The 14,728-nt window shown below is 32.4% G+C and overlaps 3 protein-coding genes across 3 annotated transcripts; 1 reads left to right on the top strand and 2 right to left on the bottom strand.

Moving 5' to 3' along the window:
- Nucleotides 1-1,757: 1,757 nt before the first annotated feature.
- LOC107416202 (glycerol-3-phosphate acyltransferase 1) lies at nucleotides 1,758-4,424 on the top strand. Its single transcript, XM_016024668.4, has 2 exons — nucleotides 1,758-2,630; nucleotides 3,004-4,424. The coding sequence occupies exons 1-2, from the start codon at nucleotides 1,905-1,907 to the stop codon at nucleotides 3,919-3,921; spliced, it is 1,644 nt and encodes a 547-aa protein (XP_015880154.3). The 5' UTR covers nucleotides 1,758-1,904; the 3' UTR covers nucleotides 3,922-4,424.
- Nucleotides 4,425-6,351: 1,927 nt separating this feature from the next.
- LOC107416200 (uncharacterized) lies at nucleotides 6,352-7,717 on the bottom strand. Its single transcript, XM_016024665.4, has one exon. The coding sequence runs from the start codon at nucleotides 7,600-7,602 to the stop codon at nucleotides 6,622-6,624; it is 981 nt and encodes a 326-aa protein (XP_015880151.3). The 5' UTR covers nucleotides 7,603-7,717; the 3' UTR covers nucleotides 6,352-6,621.
- Nucleotides 7,718-10,314: 2,597 nt separating this feature from the next.
- LOC107416193 (glucan endo-1,3-beta-glucosidase 3) lies at nucleotides 10,315-14,234 on the bottom strand. Its single transcript, XM_048471187.2, has 4 exons — nucleotides 13,370-14,234; nucleotides 11,317-11,808; nucleotides 11,143-11,173; nucleotides 10,315-11,034 (listed from the first exon to the last, which is right to left on the bottom strand). The coding sequence occupies exons 1-4, from the start codon at nucleotides 13,440-13,442 to the stop codon at nucleotides 10,875-10,877; spliced, it is 756 nt and encodes a 251-aa protein (XP_048327144.2). The 5' UTR covers nucleotides 13,443-14,234; the 3' UTR covers nucleotides 10,315-10,874.
- Nucleotides 14,235-14,728: the final 494 nt, after the last annotated feature.

Here is a 14,728-nt window from a genome sequence, read left to right on the forward strand (position 1 = left end):
TACCAGCTATAGCTTCTGAAGGAACTTAACCCCTAGAGAAAATATATATAAAAAAAGTCATGTTTTTCTGGGTGAAAGGCCGTTGAGATCTCAACAACCACCGAATGAAATACCAGTTGTATTTCTATCATCACATGCATATTTTGATCTTTTTGAACGTTGAATACTTGGATTCAATCAGTAATTAATTTAAATCCCATTTTGAATTTGAAGATAAAGATGATCTTTTCTAATAAAATGTTTTTCTTTGATTCAATGGTTGTTATCATTTTCTTACAATGGAACCGACCTCATTCCGAGATCATTACATTAATATCCCCTAATTGATATTGACTAGTTGAAGTTAATATACTGCATGGGAAACCACACAGGAAAAAAAAAAAAAAAAAAGAAGTCAAATTTGCACTTTTTATTATTATTATTATTATTTTTTGGTTGGATGGTTTTGAAAGTCAAAACAGTATTCAGAGAAAGAAAAAGTAGCAGTCACCGCATATACAATTTACTATGAAATTGACATATGAGAGGAAGAACATAATTGGTTAAGAAAGTCAATTAATCAGATGGCGTATGGGTCATCTAACTCTGGATTGGTGGACGTCCATGATTTCATTTTGACTCGGAAAATTTTGAAATCCATTGGTTCTGTGGAAAATTTGAAACAACATTGAAGGTCCCCCTCTACATGTGCATGGTGATAAACCAGAAGACTCTCAAACGTGACCATAATATATAATAATAATATGCACACCCTCCAATGCCAATTATTTAAAAAAAAAAAAAGTGTTTAACCGAAAAAGAAAAATTGAACTACCAAAAAAAAAAAAAAAAGTGGTATGGTGTAGACAGATATAGAATTAGAGAGAAAAAGTTTTCAAAGAAAAACCAAAAATATTTGCAATGGCGGTCACCAATAATCCAACCTAATATAGTATTTTCCGCCATCCATGGGAGGAAATTTAGCTGAACAGCATGTTAGTAGCATTTGCGTATACATTTACATATAAATTAATACATAAATAATAATTTTTTTCATATCCCATATCCTTAAAATACCATCATAATGTTTTTTTGTTATCCTATATTTTAACAATGTAGTTGTGGATTTATGGATTTAGTAAAAAACTAAAACTTTAAAAAGTGTACAAAGAAAACTTACATGGATCCAAATTTTCTATTATTTATTCTTTTTTTTAATGCTCCTGTTTATTATTGATATTAGATTATCTAATTTAAAAGTATTAGTGAAAAATAAATTAAATTAAGTAAAAAGATTACTTTAAAAAATGAAGTGAAATTGTTTGAATATGATTAAGGACATAAGATCTTTATCAATGGGGAATGGGGTAGTATTTTATATACCAAGTATATTATCAAGTGGTGTTATGTTTATTTTAATAATTAGATTTATTTAATATCAAAAATCTATATGAGAAAGTGAACTGCTTGCATTAACTAAATGAAAAAGAAATATCCTCTAACCATAGAATAGTAATACCTTAATTAGTGATTTAAAACCAAAAATGTAGTAGACAAAGTGATAACTCTTTTAACATTTGAATATTAATTAAGGAGGAAAATACAAAAGGGAAAAAAAAATATTAAGGTTGCAATTAATGCCACCGGTGTGTCTAACCAAATGCGGTGTGTCTAACCAAATGCATTATGGTCAACTTCAACTCTTCACAACCTCCTTTAACCTTCCCTATAAAAATCAACTGCAAGCTTCTCTTCTTCTCCACAGCCTCTGCCTGTCCATTTACTCATCATTTTTTTCTCTCACAGACACTCAGATAAACACACAGAGAGCAATTCAGATACCTCACCTTTTCCTTCTCTCTCTTTCTCTTTCTCTCTCCCTCTCTGTTTCCCATAACTCAAACACAGCTTTTGACCCTCTAACCATGGTGCTTGTCAAACTTGCAGACTGGGTTTTGTACAAGCTCTTAGCAAATTCATGCTACAGAGCAGCAAGGAAAATGAAAAATTATGGTTTTCTTTTAAAAAACTCAACCTTCAGATCACCACCATCATCACAGCAACCTACTCTGTTTCCTAGCATTACCAAATGTTGTTTGGATGGTAGAGATTCTGATACACTTGTTTGTGATGTCCATGGTGTTCTTTTGAGGTCCAACTCTTTTTTCCCTTATTTCATGCTCATTGCCTTTGAAGGTGGTAGTATTTTCAGAGCATTTCTTTTGCTTTTATCATGCTCTTTTCTATGGGTTTTGGACTATGAACTCAAGCTGAGGGTCATGATTTTCATTTCCTTTTGTGGGCTTAAAACAAAGAATATTGAGAGTGTTGGCAGAGCTGTTCTGCCCAAGTTTTACCTTGAAAATCTTAACCGTCAGGCCTATGAAATTTTGGCTTCTACTGGTTCTAAGGTTGTCTTCACAAGTGTCCCTAGAGTTGTGGTTGAAGGATTTCTCAGAGATTATTTGGGTGTTGATTGTGTTAAAGGGACTGAGTTGCATACCATTGGGGGTTACTTTACTGGTTTCGTTTCCGGGTCTGGTTTCCTTGTGAAACACAGAGCTCTTAAGGAATATTTTGGAGATAAAATTCCTGATGTTGGTCTTGGAAATTCTAGCCTACATGACCAACTTTTTTTATCCCTCTGCAAGGTACATGTATATGTATAGCCTATTTGTTTATACATTGGGATTTTCTTATTTCAATTAAATTATCATTTGTTCAATTTTTTATAACTATTAGAAATTGTGAACCTACCTTCTTGAGGTTTAAATTCAACATATAAGAATTTGGGGCTACAAAATAGTTCTATATTAATTGCATTAGTACTTAAGTTAAAACATATACTTTCCACAAATTAGGCGGAATAAATAATTTAGTAAATTATAACAGCTGTAAGAACATTCCCAATCTTTAACCGAAATAAATGTGTTTCTTTTTTCTTTTTCTTTTTCTTTTTTTCCTTGTTTTTTCACCAAGTTGATATAACACATGCTTATAACATACGAATTTGATTGGTGGCAGGAAGCCTATGTAATCAACAAGGAAGAGTGCAAAAGCAGTGCAAGTTCAATTATGCCAAGGGAAAAATACCCAAAACCACTCATATTCCATGATGGAAGGCTTGCTTTCTTGCCCACACCATTTGCAACTCTTTCAATGTTCATGTGGCTTCCTTTTGGGATAATGCTTGCCATTTTCAGGCTCTCTATTGGGATTTTCCTCCCTTACAAAATGGCATTCCAATTGGGAACTTTGAGCGGTCTGGCTATAAGAGTTAAAGGTTCCATCAATCCTAACCCTTCATCAACACCAAATCATGATCATCAAAATCAAGATCACAAAAAAGGAGTACTCTATGTTTGCACACACAGAACACTCTTAGACCCAGTTTTCCTAAGCACATCATTAGCCAAGCCATTGACTGCTGTGACATACAGTGTGAGCAAAATGTCTGAAATTATAGCTCCAATAAGAACAGTGAGGTTGACAAGGGATAGGAAAAAAGATGGAGAAACTATGAAGAAATTGCTCAGTGAAGGTGACTTGGTGGTTTGCCCAGAAGGAACAACTTGTAGAGAACCATATTTGTTAAGGTTTAGCTCATTGTTTGCTGAATTAGCAGAGGAAATTGTTCCTGTTGCTATTAATACCCATGTGAGCATGTTCTATGGCACTACAGCTAGTGGGCTAAAATGTTTGGACCCAATTTTCTTCTTGATGAACCCCAGGCCTAGTTATTACCTTCACATTCTTGGGAAAGTACCAAAACAGCTTACTGTTGCTGGTGGGAGGTCAAGCTTTGAAGTGGCTAATTATATTCAAAGGAAATTGGGTGATGCATTGGGATTTGAATGTACTAGTTTTACAAGGAAGGACAAGTATTTGATGCTAGCAGGGAATGAAGGAATTGTTTGCGATAATAAGAGAAAGAAATCCTAGCTATACAGTTCGGTTCAGAAAGTTGCCGATGATGATGCCCAATAGCCCCTTTCTTATGATATATATATATATATATATATGTATTGGAGTTTGATGATCAACATTTTTTTTTTGTTAACTAACAAAATTTTCTTTAATTTGTTTTCTCTGTTAAGAGGCTGCATGTAAGGAAACCATATATCTTTTTGTCTGTTATTATATATTTGTTGTTGTTTTGATAGATCCACAGTTGTGAAACCCTTAATCTCTTATTAATCGATATTATTCTTGTTTGGTTTTCATTGATAATGCATGAATCTCGATAGACCATGCATGCATGGCTCATGCACAAATATGATAAGATATATATGTGGGTATGGATATGGGGAGCAATGTAATGATGATTATTCTGGGTCTTTAATTAAGGCCTGAGATGGGAATTGTTTCCCTAAATTTGTGTTGAGATGTGTGCACGTGACAGCAGGATTGCATTTTTTGTCAAAGGTTCTGCATCTGTATTGGCAATGAATGTTTTTATAAATGCATGTCCTCTTTTTAATACCTTCAGTGCCACCACACTCTGACCCACACCTTAATTTATGACCCTAGTGTCTCCTCCTCCTACCACCATCAACTTATTTCCTCTTAATTACCCTACTTACTAAACCATAATTCAATTACTTTATTTTATTTTTAAACAACACATATATAAATTTAGATATGGTTTATAGTGGCTTAGTGTAATTTATCACATGAACTACATAAAATAAAGGGTTTCTATATATCCATTATAATATGCTGTGGGTATGCAAGCCTCTTATAGTAAGATACATCCAAAATGCAAAGAACGCTTGAAGTATGAAGGTGAGAGGCAAGTTTTGCAAACGTCTATGCACTCTGCTATTAGCAATTTAGAATTTAGCTTCATTGAAACAAAAACTAAAATTGAAGCAATCAATTGAAACAATTGAAAAAAAATAGTTACCAATTTCTAAATTGAGGAAAATTAGAGGTCCAAAAATAGTTAATTCAAGAATTTAAATAAAATCAATTAATTATATGTTAGCAATGGATTCCATTGATCATCATTACCAGTGGTTAACAGATGGTAAAACTCATGGCAACCAATCAAATTTCATATCCAATTAGAGCAAGAAATACAAAAGTTAATTTGAGACTTGCAAAGAAGCATTTCACCAGTGACGAGAGGAGGGATGTTCAAAAAAAAATAAAAAATAAAATAAAATAAGGTATCAGAGAACGAAATCAATTTAGGCCTGAAACTGTAGGTGGGTTGACCCTTTTAGATTGATTAGGTTTCACACACAGACAGGCCCAGCCCAATTCAAAAATTTGTTTACTATATATTGTACTTTTTTTTTTTTTTAATTTAAGTTTCATCCATTACTGCAAAGATTTGATTTAAATGTAATTTGATTTTTCAGTTTCAAAAGTATATTAATCTCTCATTTGTTTTGAAAAATTTATTAAGTTCCCCCTATATTATTTTATTCATACCCTTCTAATCAATATTATCCACATTCTTTATAGGGCTATTATTTGCACCAATCAAATGCAATAATAATAATAATAATAATAATAATCAAATTTGAAAAGTAAGAAAGTTAATATTGAAAAACTAGGAGGAATCATGAATTGGTGCTTATTTTGAAAAGAATTAATTGTATTTTAGGACCTATACTTTATCAAATTACTTATTTCATCTTCAAACTTAAAATGTTTTACAATGTATTTTCAATTAAAATTTATTTTATATTAGTTTAATTTTCAAATTTATTAATAGAAAGTTTAAAAAGTAAGAAAAGTGATAAAATTTTCATCAATCAATCAATTAATTTTTTTTTCTCATCGCTTTTGTAAATTAAAAAAATCAGTCAATTACTTCAATTTTTACACGTTTTGTTTTATTAGTTAATTTAGAAATTAAATTAACGTGAAATAAATTGTAAATTAAAAATATAATGTAAACCATTTCAAAACTTAAGAATTAAATATACAATCTAACTACTAAAATGTAATTAACTTTTTGAAAAGAAAATCAATGTAGATGGAGGATCAAAGAAGTACAAAACTCATTGACCACGTGAGATCATGTGGTAGCCTTGATAGTTAGAGGCACCATTATCCCTCACCAGCCAAAAAAACTCTTTGACCATGTGTTAGCAAATTAATTTTTTTAATTTAAAAGGACAAAATTGTTAATGATATCTGTATGCCTAGAAAGTTACATGTACATAATGAGCTCGAATTTCTAACTTTTCTCCTCAGTCATATATTTTTACTTTCATTTGTTAATTGTTATTATCTTTTCCATATCAATTAATTTCTAATAGGTTAAAAAAATAATATATCCGTTTTTATTAAAATAAAAAAAGACTGATATTTGTCTTCTTTATAATATGCCTCAAAATATAAAACAACAATCTACCATACAACAAATTGCTTATTGCTTATACTCAATTGTATAAAAATTAATTACAAAATTACAAAATAATCCTTTTTTTCTGCTTGTGCAAAAATAATTAAAAATAAATAAAACAAATTAACTTATCTGGTTGGGACCCACTTACACTGATTGCATCGATGTCCAACGATGGTGATCATTCCCATGTGATGCCACACCCAATAATTAATCCTTGATGTTGGAACCATGTGACCCAGATTAGATCACAACCATTAATCATGTTTAACTTGATTATACTAAGATCTAGCTGTACTAGAAAAATTACATGCTACACACAAGGGTTGCTGTGCCCCTACACCAAGCGCATCATCAACTGTCCGATCATCCCACCCATCTTTCATGCCTCTATTCAACCGATGGATGAACCCTTTGTCATTCTCTTCCCAATAATTCAAAAACTTGGCCACAACCTTCGCATCCTTATCCTCCCACCAAGAATGGCTACCACATTCCGGCAAATCGCAGGCACCAGCGCCCGAGCCATAACTCATTTCACCAAATCCGGAAACCATGCTGATATACTCCACAATTCCGGCCAAAAGCTCCGGCGGAGCTTTTGAATGGCCATCCCAAAGCCACACCCGGGCCACACCACGTAGGACCGCCGATTCCATGGCACGGTTCGCATTTTCTTCTTCCATTAGCAGAGAATTTATATCGATTACAAAACCTTGTTCTTCCCCTGAGGAGGATTTAACGGCTACTTTTTCAGTCATTTTCCGGCTGGAGAGACGTAGCGTCACATGGCCGATCTGCTTCTTGGGTAGTCTGGCATTTGGGTAAAGAAGGTCTTCGACGATCTTGCTGGCTTTTAGGACTATGCGAGTCGCTTTGTCGTCGGAGATGTAGAAGAGGGCGAAGCGTTTTCCTGCGAGAGAGTCCAGGGGAGCTTCGTTGATGATGGTGATTTCGAAACCCTTTGATGCTTCGAAGTTTGCCCAGATTGAGATTATTGCAATGAAGAAGATGGAGAGGAGACGGATGGCGATGGCACGGTTGGAAGAGAAAGTTCTGGGTTTACCGGCTACTTCTCCGTTTGCCGGGAAATGGGTTATTGCCGGAGGGACGGTGACGGTGGTGGTGGATGAGATGAGTGGTTGGAGGAGAGAATACTGATGTTCCATTAGAGGAAGAAAATGAGTGGGGTTTGAGAGGTTATGGTCCAACATGGGAGCATAATTGAGTGGACTTGCATGTGGAAGCAGAAAATTTGGCATGATTGGAAATTGAGTCACGTGAGGAATGTTAATGTATAATAATTCAATTTCAACTTTTGTTTTTGTTTGGCTATAATCATCAAAAATTATATGATTATGATATGTGCAATGTTGACCCTTCTTATAAACTTCATTTTTGTTTTCATTTTCCAAATAAACTTCAAATTTTATTGCAAGATAAATAAAAATATATATATATATATAAATAAACTTTTAATTCCAAGAGTAGATTTGGATTTTTTTTTTTTTTTGGTAATGCAATTTAAGAGTTTCTATGAAGCCAAAAAAAAAAAAAAAAAAAACATTTTATACGATTGATATACCAATAATGTGGTATGTGCCATGTGGCGTCACTGTCACGTTCCATTCACAATATTTTTCTGTAGAAGCTGCGTTGTTATGGCTTTTGGTTTACCACGTGATTGACAATATTTTTCTCTTGTGAAACTTAGCAAATGACAAAGTTAATATATATATATATATATATATATTTTAGTCATAATTCTAAATTCTCAACTCCAATCTGCTGTGGGGTGGAGTTAGTGCAATATTAAAAATGTTAAAAAAAATAAAATAGATATTGTATAGATTTGTGTACATTCTAAATATCTATTTAAATATTAATATTTAAAATAATTCAATAAGTGAGAAATAACATCGCAAATTTTTAATATGAGACTTTCAAAATATGAATGTAAGAAAGTAATATATCAACTGAATTTGCGTTACTTAATTAACAAGAGAGCGAGTTAAAAGATTAATACATAAAAATGTGTTTATAAATTTTTATGATACATATAAAAATCTATAAACAAATACAGAATTAACTATTGTTTCCCAAAAGAAAAGAAAAAAAAAATACTATTATTGTTTATAAGGAACGGCATATGATAATTTTAAATTAAATATACTCACGCTTACATGTATTGCAACACAATTCTTAATTTCCCCCTCCCCCCCCCCCCCCCCCCCCCCCCCCCCAAAAAAAAAAAAGCACGATTCTTAATGTGCATTTCTTTTTCTTTTTCTTTCTTTTTTATTTTTTTTATTTTTTAAACAGGTTTAGCCATTTGTATGCTCTTTTTGTTTAGTTAAGAACGATCATTATTATGTTCTTTAAAAATTGCAATTCGGAGCAAAAAAAATTATATTAAATTTTTGGGTCACTTGTCTATATAAGTATGTTTACCACATTTATAAACGTGTGAACTTGAGGCTGAGACTGTACAAAAGTTGACGACGTTTTTTTTTTATTATTATTTTTTTAAAGTTCATGAGCAACTACAAAATTGAGTTTCTTGCTTATAATTCTTGCCAATTCAAAAAAAACTTTGGCCACCCTTTTCAAAGATTTCAATTTTGAACATAGACATGGTAATTATTATTATTATTATTATTATTATTATTATAAATTCCAGGTCATGTCTCTCATGGCAAAGTTTAGCATTTAAATTTTAAGGAAATATCTCATCTGAATCTTTGAAATTTGTATTAATTATAGTTTCATTATTTAGATGTTAAAAATTACAATTAACATTTTAATATGTATATTTTATATATAATATTAATTCAAGGACTATGAAATGAAATAATTAAAAAAGAATATGACAATTTTTTGAAATATGAAATAAAGTTTGTGATATTTTTAAAACCAGAACAATCCAATAAATTTTAGACTAAACCTCAAAGGAGGTTTTGTGATATTTTGAAAGTTGAACCCAAAGGATCAAAAATGACTTTATGAAGGTGATGAATGATACTATTCCAATTGTTAATCAAAAGGCCAAAGATATAATCATATAAACGCTACCCCATCTTAAATTATATTTATATCTCATCTAAGCCCTTTATAAAAAACGGATTAGATCACTTAGAATTGATTAGACAACATCCAGTCCACCACATGGTGTTCTATTGACTTTAAAGGCACTGTGTCTCGGAGATGATTCAGAAAGAGTATAGACTTCAGCCTGCCAATTAAATACAAAAGTTTAAAGGAAAATAATTTTGGGAATGAAAACTTGATTTTCAAACTTTTTTTTTCCCCTTTTCTTTTACACACTACCAGAAAATGAAAAAAGTTTTCAGTTCTTGTTTCTGTAATCTCACAGGTTTCCAAAAACAATTTTTGATAAGAAAGGTAACATGCAACAAACAACATAATAATTTTTAAAGATTAAAGCATAAGCTTACAAAATGGGCTGATTCCCCAAAAAAAACAAAAAATGCTTAAGAAAAGGACAAATTTAGAAACTTCTCTACAACAATTCAAAGTTGAATAAGAGTCTTAGAGTCGTGAAGTTGGTGGAAGAAAATTGATAAGGATCATGCTTACATGGCTTAAAACTAAAAGCTACTGAAAAAAAAAAAAAAAACAAATGGTTTTGTTCTTGTTTCTGTATTCTGACAGGCTTCCAAAAACAATTTTTGATGAGACAGGTAGTTCCAAGGATAAAGCATAAGCTTACAGCTTACAAAAGGAACTGATTCAAGGAAAGGGAGAAAAATAAACAAAAGGACAAAGTCAGAAACTTTCTCCATGCCAATTCAAAGTTGAATTAGTCTTGAAGCAGTGAAGTTGGTGAGGGAAATTTGGTTAAGAATCATGCTTACATGGCTTAACCAATTATATCATATATATAGTCTTGTGCAACATTTTTGCCTTACATATTTGATATTTTTATGGTTTCAAGTTGTATTCCGTATGCTATATTTTTCATAAAGAAAACATTTCATTCATTCCCAATAAAATTTACAAAATTGACTTCTCAAAACAAAGCCTAGTCGGCTTATACATTTGAGTAGATATTATCATCCTAATGCTATTAAAACAAAAAAAAAAAAAAAAGAACAAAAAAAAAAAAACAAAAAACAACACCATGGTTACTATCTCTACAGTTTAAAACCAACCCATCACATTCCTTTTCTATCTTTTTTCCTTTCTACAAACATCTCTCTTTATCACTAAAAACTCATTTATATATCAATTAGAAGTTTAATCTCAATTTGACACTTGAAACTAAGGTTGCAAAACATAGTCCTCAGTCAAGCACCATTTCTGCACATACAGAAATCATCTACTAGGCTCCATCGGGCAGTTTGTATTGGGCATTCATCATCCGATTAGCAGTAATAGGCAGCCTGATGGCATCCAGATATATAATTTCCATATATACGTATATATTTGCATGTATATACTTCTTTAGCTAGCATCTTCAAAACTTAAAAGCAAAAAACAGCACTTTGGAAACTCCTTTTGCTTTTTAGTGAATTTATTTGGCTATCAACACCACGAGACATGCCATGATAAACAAGTTGGGCAGGCTATTGAATTTAGCAGCTGGTGCTGCAGAGGTTGAGGGGCCAGAAGGTACAGCACCAAAAACAGTTGACCCACTGGAATTTGTTGTGTTCAAGACTGATGCACTTGTGCTGCAAAAAATCCAAATAAAAAAAAATGCTAGTGAGGATTTCTCCATATTAACACAGAAATTGTCAAAATAACTTAACAAAGCACATGTAAATGAATGGTAGAGTTACCTAGTTGATGGATATTGACATGTTCCTGTACCTGAAAAGAAAACAATAGTGAAAGATTAACAAGAAAAAATGAAAAATTTAAGGAAATGAAACTAACCATTAGGCATTAAGAAATAAAATATGGTTAAAGAAAGGAAAAAAGGAAAAAAAAAAAAAAAAAAAAGGGAATCTTACTTGGGTTAGTGCTAGTTATAACTGCAGTTCCACCAAAATTGCAGCTATTTGGAACTGGGTTTTTCTGGTAGTAGCTATTGAATGCATAAGAAGCATGATCACGAATAGAATTTGGATTGTAACAACTACCACCAGATTGAATTGCTGAACAATCAGCACCACCATAACCACAAGCATAGTCCAGAGCAACTTGTAATGCAGTCTGTGATGAACTTTGGCTAGCAATGCACCAACTGGCACCCGAAGATGCAGGGGATGCAGTAATGGTGGGAGGGAGGCTAGGTGTCATGTTAGCAGGAGAGCTGGAATCCGGGTTCGAGTTTGGGTTCAAGAGTGGTGTTGTTGAAGTTGGAGTAGTGGTGGGTGTTAGTGTTGGAACAGTTGTGATTGGAGTGGTGATGTCCCTTTTGGTGGTGGAAATTTTAGTAGTGAAATGTGTTTGTATATCTTCTTTCTTGTGTCCAATTGTCTCCTTCACTGTTACCTTTAAACCTGTACTTGAAATCACAAAAATTAAAGCAAAAGCTTTACTTTTTCCTATTTGGTGCTTTTTCAAAACATAATATAATATATATCTATATCTGTATCTATATATATATATATATGTATATATAAAAGAAAAGTGTATAATGGAGCTGAAGCTAAATCATGTTCACAAAATCATTTAATACAGAAACCTCTCTTTCTTTTTTCTTTTTTGTTTTAGAAAAAGAGAAAGTTCACTGATATCAAGTACTTCTTGTCTTCATGCAAACATATAATTTGACATAAATTTGAAATAGTACTTTGCTGCTATTAAAGGAGACTAGGATTATTATTATATGGTATTATTAGCTCTGATAATTGTAACAACTTAAAATTTGACATTAGACCAACTCAAAGGTTTCAAAAATCACCCCTTTATCAACCGGTCTTGTCGCATAGTTAGGTGGACAATTTAACCCAATCAAGGTCGTCCTGTTTGGTATGGCATATGGAATGCTAATTTCTAGCTTTTCAAGCTCAGAAACAGTTTCTGAGGATGCTTGGGCTAGAAGAGCTTTAGGCTTCCAAAGGAGTCTAAAATCAAAGCCAAGTGTAGCTTTTCAAGAAGCAATTCTAAAGAAGCAAAATAAGTTATTCCTAACATAGGGCCTAAAAGTGCCAAAACCATTGATTTGAAAACTAGAATATGGACAAATTGACTTGTAATCAATGTTGGATTGAAAGATTTTCCTGTTGCATTTTGGAAGAAAATGGTATAAGTATTTATACAGGGGAGTGCCTTATTTGGGACAAAATGAGCAAAAAGACTCTTAGTTTCAAGCTGTCTTCAATTAACTGCAAGGAGCTGGTTTAGTCAGGATATAAAGTTACTGAACCAAGACAGTTTTAAAAAGTTCATATTACCGTTCCGTACATGACTATGTAATTATTAACAAGAAAAAAGAGAAAAAAAAAAAGAAAAAAGGAAAAAAGAAAAAAAAAAGTTTGAATTGGACGTGGATAATTATTAGCAATTTGAAAAATCAAGCAGTTCTAAGCAAAAGAGACCCATTTCAAGAATGAATAGTGATTTCTTCTGAAGATCACTACTACCCACAAAGATCAGCAAGGAAACTACAAAGCACAAGAGAAAACTATATCCAATTCCAGGTTGATATCTTAAAAAGCAATTAAAGTATGGATATGAAGGATGAGATATGAGATTTTCATATCCATGTCTCATTGCACACTCTGATCATCACCCACTACCCCAAGAAAAAGAAAAAAGAAATTAAAAAAAAAAAGGCAGAAACTTGTTGAATTCTCCGGAAACTTTGAGTCAGTCAATTAGGGGACAAGATAATAAATTCACCAAGTGGAAAGAAAGCAATAAGGTGCAAAGAAAATTAAAAAAATAATAATAATAAAAAAAAGAAGGTTATGGAATTATTCTCATATAACATAAGCAATTGGGATGTGTATATATATATATATATATATATATATAGAATAGAAGATAAACCAATATAAAATTGTAAAAGGAATCAAAAAACACAAAGTATAGCCAAAACAAGACAAAGCAACTCACCTGAACAGAGGTAATGACCCAATAGGAAGATTAATATATGATAATAAGTTTGTCTTCCTCCACAAATCCTCATTCTTTTTTTTCTCTTCTTTCTCCTTTCTTCAGCCTCCTCTTCTTTCTTCTACAATTTTGTTCTTCCTCCTCAGTTTGAAACCAAGAAAGACTGAAAGAGAAGCAAAGATATCATAAACGAGAAAACCATCAATGATGTTGTGGAAAAGAAGAAGATGTTGTTCTCCTTGTCATGGACTTAATATATACATATATATTTGTATATATATCTTGAAGAATAAGTGGACCCTAGAGAGAGAGAGAGAGAGAGAGAGAAGAAAGAGGCATCGTGTGCAGGAAGGTGCAAGCAAGAGAGGGTGCCAAAAGGAGGGAAAAAGTGGGGGAGGATGGTTGAAAAAAAAGGTAAAGAGAGAGAGAGAGAGAGAGTGAGGGAATTGTTTGGAATTTAGGTTTGGTGACCGGTGTGTGGGGGTGGTAAGTGATGATTGTAATGATGGTGATGATGTGTATTCTTGCCTTTCCTTTTTTTTTTATGCCTGTCTCTCTGCTTTTTGCTGTTTCCATAAGAATTGTTATGCCAAGTGAGTCTAAACCAACTATGCAGCTTTGCTTTCTAACACTTCTCTCATTTACATATTTTATTTTGCCTTTCACCAAAAAATTGGACTGCTTCTTGAAATGTCCCGCCCGAGACTTCTTCTTAACAAACTTGGGATTCCCTTCGTTTGCAAATTTACTTAATAATACAGTTTGTACATATCCAAAGACATACATATATAATATGTGGGAGAACATGGACAAAGAAAACCCAGATTACCAAAAGTGAGAATCATTTCTTTAGTTCTCTCTCTGTATCTATCTTAACGGCAAAGGCTTTGGGCTTGGATTTTTATGTTACTGTGACAACCAAACAGCGTATATACCATAGTGAGGTTGTTTTGTGGGCAATAATAAATCTGAATGTAAATCCTGATTTTCCAATATATTATAAATTTAAAAAAAAAGCACGTGATGCTATCCTATAATTTTCTTTTCTTTTTTTTCATTTTCATTAACATGCATAATGATTTTTTTCGGTGAATAGTGTATGATGATTCTTTGTCAGTACAGAGAAGTGACAACTTCTTCCCCAAAAAAAAAAAAAAAAAAAAAAGATCGGTGACAACTTGCCCTCGGCAAAATTGTCAACATTATTTGACTATTTTTGGAAATTAAATCAATTTACAACATAAAAAAAGGGTGCTTCTCATGTAGTGCTTTGCAGGTAGTCTTGTCAATGACCTGAGCTACTTTTGTTTCCACTTCATTGTGAAAACCAATATACATGGTTGAAGAATTGGGCTTTCA

Source organism: Ziziphus jujuba, chromosome 4 (genome assembly GCF_031755915.1).
Source record: "Ziziphus jujuba cultivar Dongzao chromosome 4, ASM3175591v1".
Taxonomy (NCBI): Eukaryota; Viridiplantae; Streptophyta; class Magnoliopsida; order Rosales; family Rhamnaceae; genus Ziziphus; species Ziziphus jujuba.

Excerpts from the sequence above, each read along its gene's own strand:
- LOC107416193 (XM_048471187.2), bottom strand. The coding sequence starts at position 13,442 with ATGAGGATTTGTGGAGGAAGACAAACTTATTATCATATATTAATCTTC. Across the intron at positions 11,809-13,369 it reads GGGTCATTACCTCTGTTCAG|GTTTAAAGGTAACAGTGAAG; the intron begins GTGAGTTGCTTT and ends TTTCAAGTACAG. Across the intron at positions 11,035-11,142 it reads TGTCAATATCCATCAACTAG|CACAAGTGCATCAGTCTTGA; the intron begins GTAACTCTACCA and ends GATTTTTTGCAG.
- LOC107416202 (XM_016024668.4), top strand. The coding sequence starts at position 1,905 with ATGGTGCTTGTCAAACTTGCAGACTGGGTTTTGTACAAGCTCTTAGCA. Across the intron at positions 2,631-3,003 it reads TTTTTTTATCCCTCTGCAAG|GAAGCCTATGTAATCAACAA; the intron begins GTACATGTATAT and ends GATTGGTGGCAG.
- LOC107416200 (XM_016024665.4), bottom strand. The coding sequence starts at position 7,602 with ATGCCAAATTTTCTGCTTCCACATGCAAGTCCACTCAATTATGCTCCC.